Source organism: Ochlerotatus camptorhynchus, unplaced genomic scaffold (assembly GCF_037179485.1).
Source record: "Ochlerotatus camptorhynchus isolate MF236.1 unplaced genomic scaffold, CSIRO-AGI_Acam_v1.1 ptg000189l, whole genome shotgun sequence".
NCBI classification, from domain to species: Eukaryota; Metazoa; Arthropoda; class Insecta; order Diptera; family Culicidae; genus Ochlerotatus; species Ochlerotatus camptorhynchus.
Genome location: NW_027040679.1, coordinates 99,546 through 109,735, shown reverse-complemented (window position 1 = coordinate 109,735; position 10,190 = coordinate 99,546). Strand labels below are relative to the sequence as shown.

Genomic DNA, 10,190 nt, shown 5'->3' with positions numbered 1-10,190 from the left:
AGAGGAAATCGAAATAGCGAATTGGCTTTCATTCTTCTGCTTCTAAGCCCCTTACAGTCATCGTCATAGCATCGCATCGCTTTTGGTTCTAGGGCACTTGCTGGTTGCAATTTTTAGATCAGGATTCACTGTGATGCGATCAGTTGTAAGCAGCAGAAATTTCCTTCCCAACTCTCTTGTGGAATCTTTTAGTGGCTCTGAAAAGGGCCGGTTATGATAGATTTCGACGGAAAAATTAAGAGCGTTCACCACAAATACGAAGAGCCAGCTGAATGTCCTTTGACATAATTGTGACCCGCTTGGCGTGAATGGCGAACAGACCGACCAGACAGGTCGGTTTATTTCAGTTAGTTTAGTTTAAATGATCTTTATTTTAGTTTAACTTGGGCGATTACCATATAAATTTTTACTAAGTGATTTAATTGCTTTATTCATCTTTAGGTATGGGCAAAATTCAAAATTTGTTTTACAGAATTAGTCCTAGACTTAGTACACGGTCGACCACCTTGGTGGGATTGGTTTGTTTTGTTTTTAGAATTTGAAGAGAAACTACTTAATACTACTATTTACAGCTTAAAACTAACCTACTCTACTATATACACTTAACCTACTATGTACAAATTGCTTATTAAAGCATGTTCAGAAAGATTGCATTTTTGAATAAATTTAGTTGTCATATCATCAATTTTGGAATCTACTTTGGGAATTTCTGCCTCTTGATGGAGGTCTGCTATTCTTGTGTCGAATGGACGATCTAGGATCATCCTCAACACTCTATTCTGTGCAACCTGGATTTTGTTCCTGTGGGTCTGAGCGCACGATTCCCACACCGGGGCGGCATATAAGATCGCGGGGGCTATGATCTGTTTGTAAACAGCCAGTTTGTTTTGCCTTGAGAGGCGGGATCTGCGGCAAATGAGCGGATACAAACACCTAACCAAGGCGGAGCACTTAACTAGGGTTTTCTCTATGTGCGAGCGGAACAGGAGCTTCTCATCGAACAACATCCCGAGATAAGTAACATCAGTGGACCACTCGACCCTTGTACCATCCATTATTACGGTACAGGAGGGAGACGGTTTAAGTTTTGGTGATTGTCTGTGAAGGAACATGATCGCTTGGGTTTTCGAGGCGTTGATTTTGATTTTCCACGAGGTGGCATAATCAGTAAAGGTGTCAAGGCATCGTTGCAGCTTGTTCGTAATTTCACGAGGCATCCTACCCTTGACGGCTATCGCGGTGTCATCTGCGAACAGAAAGAACACGCAACCGTCTCCTAGAGGAGGGATGTCCGACGTGTAGATGCTGTAAAGCAGTGGTCCCAGCAGACTCCCTTGCGGAACACCTGCTGGGATCGGAAATTGTCCCGAAAGGGAACTATTCAACGACACCCTGAACGACCTTTGCTGGAGATAGTTACGGGTGATTTTCACAAGGTATGGTGGAAAGTTGGAGTTACAAAGCTTGTATATAAGTCCGTCGTGCCAGACATTGTCAAACGCCTTTTCGACGTCTAACAAGGCCATGGCTGTGGACTTGGATACAGCTTTGTTACTTCGGATGTTATTCATCACCCGCACTAGCTGATGATTGGTGGAATGCCCCTTGCGGAACCCGAACTGTTCCGGAAGAAGAATGTCATGTTCCTCCACAAACTTGTTTAGTCGGCTGAGGATCAATTTTTCGAACAGCTTGCTCAGCGCTGAGAGCAGGCTAATCGGTCTGTAGCTTGACGGTAGTGAAGGGTCTTTCCCAGGTTTGCGGATCGGGATGATTTTTGCCACCTTCCAGATGCTTGGAAAGTAGTGCAGCTCCAAGCATCTGTTGAGGATGGCAGCCAGCAGCGAGTGGACCCTCGGGCTGAGATTTTTCAACGCTAGGTTGAATATTCCGTCAAACCCGGGAGCCTATACATAGTACACAAAAGCGACAACACTCTACGCGACCTGTTGTGTAACCTTAAGGACAAGATTCCGGCGGATGAGCAGTCTGGAATTTACCGAATTCCCTGCCAGGATTGTCCCTCGGTGTACATCGGACAAACTCGTCGCAAAGTAAAAGTTCGCCTTAAAGAACACAAAAATGCTGTCGACAACAATAAATCAAACGATTCAGCTGTGGCGGCGCATACGACGGCCTCCAATCATCAAATTGATTGGAAAAGTGCGAAGCTCATCAAAACAATACGAAAACCCTCACACCTCAATGCATGGGAATCAATGCATATCAACAACACACAGGAACCACTGATGAATGAAGATGATCCTCCCATCACATCATCTTTGTTCAACTTGACGAAGCTGAAAATACAGTAACAACTCTCTTCTCTGGACGTCTACACAACAGCGTAGCAATCCTATTGTAACCAGTCGGACATTGTCCCGTAGATGGGCAGCATCGCGCCCGAAACCGGTCGACAGAAAGGTAATTTTTAATCCGTTTTAAATGTTGTAAGAACGATAAGTGTTGTGTCTTGTCTCGCGTCGCGTGTTATGTGTGTCGTGGAGTTCTTACGTTAGCACAAAAACAACATAAAAAGTGAAATGCAGGCTACAACCTCAAAGTGCTTTCGCCTTTATGGCCGATTGGTTACAAAGAAGAGAATGTTACAATTACACATCCAATTCCTCACCCGCTGTAAACGAAAAGGCCTCATGCCAAAATTTATCAACATTAAACCACCTACCAGTAGTGAAGCAAGTGAAAAGGCAGCCAACAGTGCTAAAAAGATCTGGCTAGTTGAAGAAATTAAGTACAAGCATAAGCAGTTGTCCGCTGCGGAAGAGCAATTATATCCACTCCATATGCGGCTACTACAAGAAAGGGAGTACCACTCTACAGCCGAGTGCATTGTGTATAGATGTGCAGAAGAGAAGAAAGAGTGTTGGCAAAAAGTTCTGTGTAGTTTAAATCAGAATCTAGAAAAACGTGTGAGAACAACGAAACAGCGGCACCGTCGAAAATTGCGCTCTCTCGAAGACACACAGGCACCGGGAAAAACAAGATGTTCGCCACAGACCATCGATAATTTTGTAGTGAACCTCTCTTCCACGCAATTCACGCAGGCAGAGCTCGATCTGCTGAACAAAGGGTTGAATTTTGCGGTTTCCCCCCAGTGTGCCCCCCTTCCTGACATTGTGAATAACATTGAAAGTGCCATTCAATATGACCAACACGGGTTCAAATCGGCAACGCGTCACAATGTCCAGCAATGCATTTCACGAACGGCTGGTAAACATAATAGCACAGACCGTCCCAATTTTGAAACTTGGTGTACGATTCGGTTGTTGAAAACACGTGACGTCATCTACTCTCGTGCGGACAAGGGAAACGCGGTAGTGATTATGGACAGGGAAGATTACGACTCTCGCGTCCGTGCAATGATCGAAACCGGCCCGTATGAAGAATATAAATTCAAAAACGGCAAATCCAAAGACCCGCTGAATGTGATGATCGACGAAGCGAATTTCGCTCGGCAGAATGTAGCGCGTTTAATGGGTGAAGAAAAACTCATACGGAAATTTCACGTTCCCAACCCGACGGTGGCATCGCTGTACTGCCTACCGAAGATCCACAAGAATCCAGTTGGAATGCGACCCATTTCATCAAACATCCGTACACCCACCGAAAAATTGGCAGCTTGGCTGGTAGAGGAGATGAAGCAGTACCCCGTCACACACGGCAAAAGTGTGAAAAATTCTGTAGATTTCGTACAACAGCTAGAAGGATGCAAGGTAAGACGAGGTGAGATCTTGGTATCGTTTGACGTTGCGTCACTATTTCCAAGCGTACCAATCGCCGACGCCTTGAGAAGCCTGCGCCGACATTTAGAACGTAGTCGGGCGCCACACCATCACATTCAGGCCTACCTTCTAGTGGCTGAGGTGTGTATGAATCAGAATTTTTTTACATTTAGAGGGAAGTTCTATAGGCAAACGTTTGGTCTTAGTATGGGTAGCAAACTTTCACCCCTTCTGGCGAACGTCTTCATGAGCGACTTTGAGGTAGATGCTGAAAAGCAAAAGTTTTTCCCTCGAGTCTGGCGGCGCTATGTTGATGATATCTTCGCACCGGTGAAGGAACGCTACCTAGAGCAGACACTGAACATGCTGAACTCCCGCCACAGCTCAATTAAGTTCACAGTAGAAAGAGAAGTGGATGGAAAATTGCCCTTTCTAGATTTGATGGTCACCAGAAAGGAGGACGACACGTTGAAATTCGGTATTTACCGAAAACCGACATCCACTGATCGATACATCACCTCGGACTCCAATCACTTCGGCGCTCAAAAGCAAGCCGCCTTCCACTCTATGGCACACCGTCTCTATAATGTACCTATGGAGGAAGAAGAGTTCGCTGAAGAAAAGGAACGTATCTACAAGGCGGCGGAAGTAAATGGATACGAAAAGGAGTTCACCAGCAAAATTTTACAAAAACACAAACGCAAGAAACGCCTACAGAACATAACCACACTACAGCCGGAGAGGGATGAAGCTAAGAGGATTAGCCTACCATTTTATCCAAAAGTCACAAACCCAATCAAAAACACACTCAAACGTCAAGGACTATACATAGTACACAAAAGCGACAACACTCTACGCGACCTGTTGTGTAACCTTAAGGACAAGATTCCGGCGGATGAGCAGTCTGGAATTTACCGAATTCCCTGCCAGGATTGTCCCTCGGTGTACATCGGACAAACTCGTCGCAAAGTAAAAGTTCGCCTTAAAGAACACAAAAATGCTGTCGACAACAATAAATCAAACGATTCAGCTGTGGCGGCGCATACGACGGCCTCCAATCATCAAATTGATTGGAAAAGTGCGAAGCTCATCAAAACAATACGAAAACCCTCACACCTCAATGCATGGGAATCAATGCATATCAACAACACACAGGAACCACTGATGAATGAAGATGATCCTCCCATCACATCATCTTTGTTCAACTTGACGAAGCTGAAAATACAGTAACAACTCTCTTCTCTGGACGTCTACACAACAGCGTAGCAATCCTATTGTAACCAGTCGGACATTGTCCCGTAGATGGGCAGCATCGCGCCCGAAACCGGTCGACAGAAAGGTAATTTTTAATCCGTTTTAAATGTTGTAAGAACGATAAGTGTTGTGTCTTGTCTCGCGTCGCGTGTTATGTGTGTCGTGGAGTTCTTACGTTAGCACAAAAACAACATAAAAGCTTCATGTTTTTACTATATTTCAGCGCTGAGCAAATTTGTTCCTCTATAATCCGTTCTTCTGGAGGTACGGCACAAGGGGAGGTATCTAACGTCTGGACGCACTGCACAACCTGGTTCTCGAGTGGACTTGGGATTGTAGAGCCAAGCAAATGCGACTGGGCAATGTGCTCCCCAATTGCATTGGCCTTCTCTTCGTTGGTGATAAGCCGTTCGTCATTGACTCTAAGTGGTGGAATGGGCTTGGGGTGAGACTTCAGCACCTTGGCAACCTTCCAGAATGGTCTGGAACGGTCGTCCAGGTTCTGAACGAGCCGCCCGAAACTCTCGTTCCGGATTGAGACCATTCTGGAAGCGATCTGCCGATTCAGATCGACCATTTCGTATTTACGCTGCAGATCCCCAGTCCGCTGAAACTGGCGTCTACGAACATTTCTGAGCCGAATCAAGAGTATGGTGTGGGAATCAATTGCTTGAAACTTACCCCTCACAGGAACTCGTCGAACGCACTCTTCTTCAGCCACGGATATGGCTTGATGGAGACCCTCCAGGGCCCGGTCGATGTCATCCACTGTGTCGAGCGGTGGGTTGTCGTCGATGTGGCGGTCGACCACGCGTCGAAACTGGACCCAGTTGACTCGATGGTAGTCCTTCCGCTGGCACTGTGCAGGGGCCACGTTGTAGCCCAGCTCGGTCAGCACCGGTTGGTGGTCCGAACTCAGGTCGTTGACGGCAACCGGCTTGGCTAATCTGGTGTTTGCCAAGAACAGGTCCAGCGTCGATGGGTTGCCCGTCGGTGATGTGAAGGTTGGTTCGTCCGGAAACCAGACGGAATAGAGACCATGCTGGGAATGGTCGAATAGCAGGCGGCCGTTCTGGTTCTGCTGGTAGTTCCGCCAGGCCTCGTGCCGGGCGTTCAGGTCCCCTCCGATTACAAAGCGGGCATTGGTGTGGGTTATGATGGCAAGGTCGTTCTTGAACTGCTGTGCTGTACCATTGCTAACGGTACATTGCCGGGGGCAGTAGACGGCGATGAACCGGACGTTTCCGGTCGATGTTTCCACCTCAACGCCGACGGCCTCGATGATGGAAGTGCGGTAGTGGGGTAGGGTGCAGTACTTGATGCCTTTCTTGATGATGACCGCGACACCGCCCCCCCTGGAGCTGGTGCGATCAAGCCGGAAAATGCTGTGGTCGGGCAGCCAGAAGCTGTCACCGGTCTTGAGGTGAGTCTCGGTGAGAAGGCCCACGTCGATGTCGTGCTTGCGGAGGAAGTCTGCAAGCTCAATGTTTTTCGCCCCTACGGAGCGAGCGTTCCAGTTGGCGATCTTTATGGGTTCACGGTCCATAATTAGCGACAAAGGAGATGATAGCTTGGAGCTGTTGTGTTCTTGTTGCGCAGGTGCGCTTGATGATGATGGCCTGGGCCAACAGTGTGACGATCTCATCCGTTGACAGCGGAGAATCGTCTGTAGCTTCACCGGTTGTACCGGCCAATCCCGGAGCAGGGGGATCCGTCGATGGGCCGGAGGCTTGACTGGGTACTGCAGCGGCAGCCGACTGGGCAGCAGCCAACTGTTGGTTGAGCGGGAGCGGCGCCAACACTGGAATTGGCCGTGGTTGGACCGGTGATAACGGAGGAAAGTTCTGCGCGTTGTTTTCCGGGACCTTCTTGCGACCGGGCTGGTTGTTGGACGAGGCCTTCTTCCGGATTTCGGCGTATTCGGCCCGCTTCGGACAGGCCTTACTCGTGGCCTTGTGGGCAGCACCGCAGTTGGCGCATGTGGGAGCGGCTTCCTCGATGCTGTCGCAGTCGTCGATCTTGTGGTTTTTGCCGCATTTGATGCAGCGGCTGGCCATGCGGCAGTTCCTGGTGCCATGCCCGAACAATAGGCAGTTCGAGCACTGAGTGACGCCACGGTGGGTTGGCTTATACCGCTCCCACTTCACTACGATGTGGAACAGTGTGCGTGTCGTATGGAGATCCTTCACGGTTGTGGAGTTCTTCTGCAGATGGACCAAGTAGAGCTGGTCACGATACTTGATGGCCTTGCTGCGGGTCATCTTGTGGATTTCGACCGGCTTGAGGCCGTTCGCCTTAATCTCGTCCATTAAGGTGGTGGTGTCCATGTCGTGGAGCCCGCGCAGCACCACTTTCAGCGGCTTGGTGGCCTCGACATCGTGGGAGAAGTACTCCAGCTTCATCCTGTCCAAGAGGGCCTGGACTGCGTTGTAGTGATTTTCGGCCGAGACCATCAGTTTGTAGCCTTCCGTGCACCGTTGAATGGTGCAGCGAAGGCCCTGCTTAATGTAGAAATCCAGCTGCTCCCATAGCCCGGGAGGGAAGCCCTTCACATAGAAGGGTGGCAACTTAACTTTTTTAGGCACCGTCTCAGGGTCCGACTGCGGCTGCGCTCCGTTCTGCAGGGCGGAGAACGGATTGTTGCTCAGCAGCTTTTTTGCTGCTGATACGGTGGCGCTGCTGTCTTCAGGTCTGGGTCGTTTAGTTCCGGGAGGCCCCGGCTGCGGGTCCGCAACGCCTGTCGGGATGGGCAATTGGGTTTTCTTCTGCTTCTTCTGGGCTGGCTCGGTGGTCGCGCCGTCTCCTGGGAGAGTCTGTTTTCCCGGTAAACCGGCACTCGCGTTACCGCGCGATTTCTTACCCATGGCTGGGTCAGCGAGAGCGTCACTATACAACGCGGAGCTACTTCGACTTGCGAACGAACGAACGAAACTAGAGAGAATTCAAATCGACTGAACTGCTCAACAGTCTGGCAGCGAATGATGATGATCATGTCGGTTTATTTCACTCATCGAGGGTATACTTATACCTGCGTCGAGTAGCATATTATTAATACAGGGAGGGTACAATACATACAGTGGGAAGCAAAATACTGAAAAGGGGAGGAGTTTCGCTTCTTATGCTACGGGCACAAAACGAGACACCACCGTCGAAACGACTATCAGTTATTCTCTACCGAAGCAAACAGCTAAACTATGGCACCGAAAACCAGTGGAAAGGCCGCCAAGAAGTCCGGAAAGGCGCAGAAAGTCATCGTCAAGGGAGAGAAGAAGAAGAGGAGACAGCGCAATAAAGAAAGCTATGCCATCTACATCTACCAGGTGTTGAAGCAGGTCTACGCGGACACCAGAGTCTCGTCGAAGGCCATGAGCATCATGAACAGCTTCGTCAATGACATCTTCGAACGTATTGCTGCTGAGTCGTCCCGTCTGGCTCAATACAACAAACGCTCGACGATCACCTCCCGCGAAATCCAAACTGCTGTCCGTCTGCTGCTGCTGGGTGAGTTGGCCAAGCACGCTGTCTCTGAAGGAACCAAGGCCGTCACCAAGTACACTAGCTCCAAGTAAATTTGTACCATCCAAACAATCAATCGGCCCTTTTCAGGGCCACAAATCGATTTCCAAAGTGAAAGAGGTTTTGATGATTTATTGAACTTTTAAATGTTCGAAAGCAGCGTTAGCAAAGTTCGCGATAAGAAATCAGTTGATTTGCCTTATGAAAAAAATGTTGACAAAAAGAATAAGAGGTTGTATTCATGACTCGACCGTACGGTTTCTATATGGTGATTTCTATATGGGGATACACATTGTGAAAACCGAATATGGAACATGAATTAATTGTGAAACGCTTGGCATGGATGGCGAACAGACCGACCAGATAGGCCTCGCTGAATTCCTGTAGGGCCATTAACGGCCGAGCTCTGGAAGCGCAGATCGCTCTTGAAGTCCTGGGCGATTTCACGGACCAGACGCTTGAAAGGCAGCTTGCAGTCAGCAGCTCGGTCGATTTCTGGTATCGACGGATCTCACGCAGAGCGACAGTTCCTGGCTGGAAGCGATGAGACTTCTTCACTCCTCCATCTGTTTGAGAGGAGCCTTTCCTCCGGTGGACTTACGAGCGGTCTGCTTGGTGCGGCCATTATACGATGTGGATACGTTGAACGCAAATTGTTGAATACAAATTTTAATTACCCAGCACAATCATGGGCATTGGGTTCAAGCAATATTTCATCAGATTCAAGACAAATCTGTACGATAGTTAATAGAACAAAAAATGAAAATATAAAAATGAGGTAAGGAAAATAATTAAAATATGGTTCAGATTAATACCTGGCTGAATAAAGATACACATTACCATTTATTATATAAGACCACGTAGTCCTACGTCACCATTTTGTACAACCCCATAGGGCTGTCCCTTGTAGTTGTTTTTTAATCTACTGTACTGTGTACTTAAATAATCCATCAACATTTTTACAATCAACCCCTAAAATATGTAACACTTCAAAAAATGAAGACATTACAATATTCTCACTCTGCTATAAACTGGTACAACTGCACATCGAAATGTCAAACAACAACAAAAGCCAGTTAGCCGGCGCTGGTGGTGTACCCAAGCAACACATATCCATCAAAATAGGTTGCTGCAACTTGATTGTGACTGAAATAAGGTGCATACAAGTAACAACTACTATTAAGTGACAAGTGTGCTGCTAAAGAATATATACCTTAATTCATTCAAACAAAAAGTTAGATTTTTGATTTAAATGATAATAGGAACCACCCTAGAATTCATTGTCATAAAAATGAGGGCCTATCTATAAGGAATAACTTTGTAAAAGAGACTTTTAGTCTAAAGTTTCAATTTCAGGCTCAAAACATATCATTCCACCTAAATCTGCATTCTGGACCACTGTGCATTGCAAAAAAACCTATTGTAGCAACAATAAATGTTACTGTCAAAAACAATAAAAATACAATAGAACTTTTTGTTTTGTACAATATAATCTTTTGTTAATGAGGCATTAACAATAGAAAAGGGGGGTTGTAAGTTATCGTAACCATAAAAAAATCAATTTTTTTCTCGAACAAATTTGATCTCATTATAATAAATTTTATTGTTTTTTTATTGAGCAAAATTTTGATTTCATTGAATTTGTTGTAAACCTATTGTGGTGACACTTTGATTATT

The 10,190-nt window shown here is 47.0% G+C and overlaps 1 protein-coding gene across 1 annotated transcript; it reads left to right on the top strand.

Annotated features, from left to right (window-relative positions):
- The first annotated feature begins 8,191 nt into the window (after positions 1-8,191).
- LOC135702255 (histone H2B-like) lies at positions 8,192-8,566 on the top strand. Its single transcript, XM_065223287.1, has one exon. It carries the CDS (start codon positions 8,192-8,194, stop codon positions 8,564-8,566), a length of 375 nt encoding a protein of 124 aa, XP_065079359.1.
- The last annotated feature ends 1,624 nt before the right edge of the window (positions 8,567-10,190 follow it).

Excerpts from the sequence above, each read along its gene's own strand:
- LOC135702255 (XM_065223287.1), top strand. The coding sequence starts at position 8,192 with ATGGCACCGAAAACCAGTGGAAAGGCCGCCAAGAAGTCCGGAAAGGCG.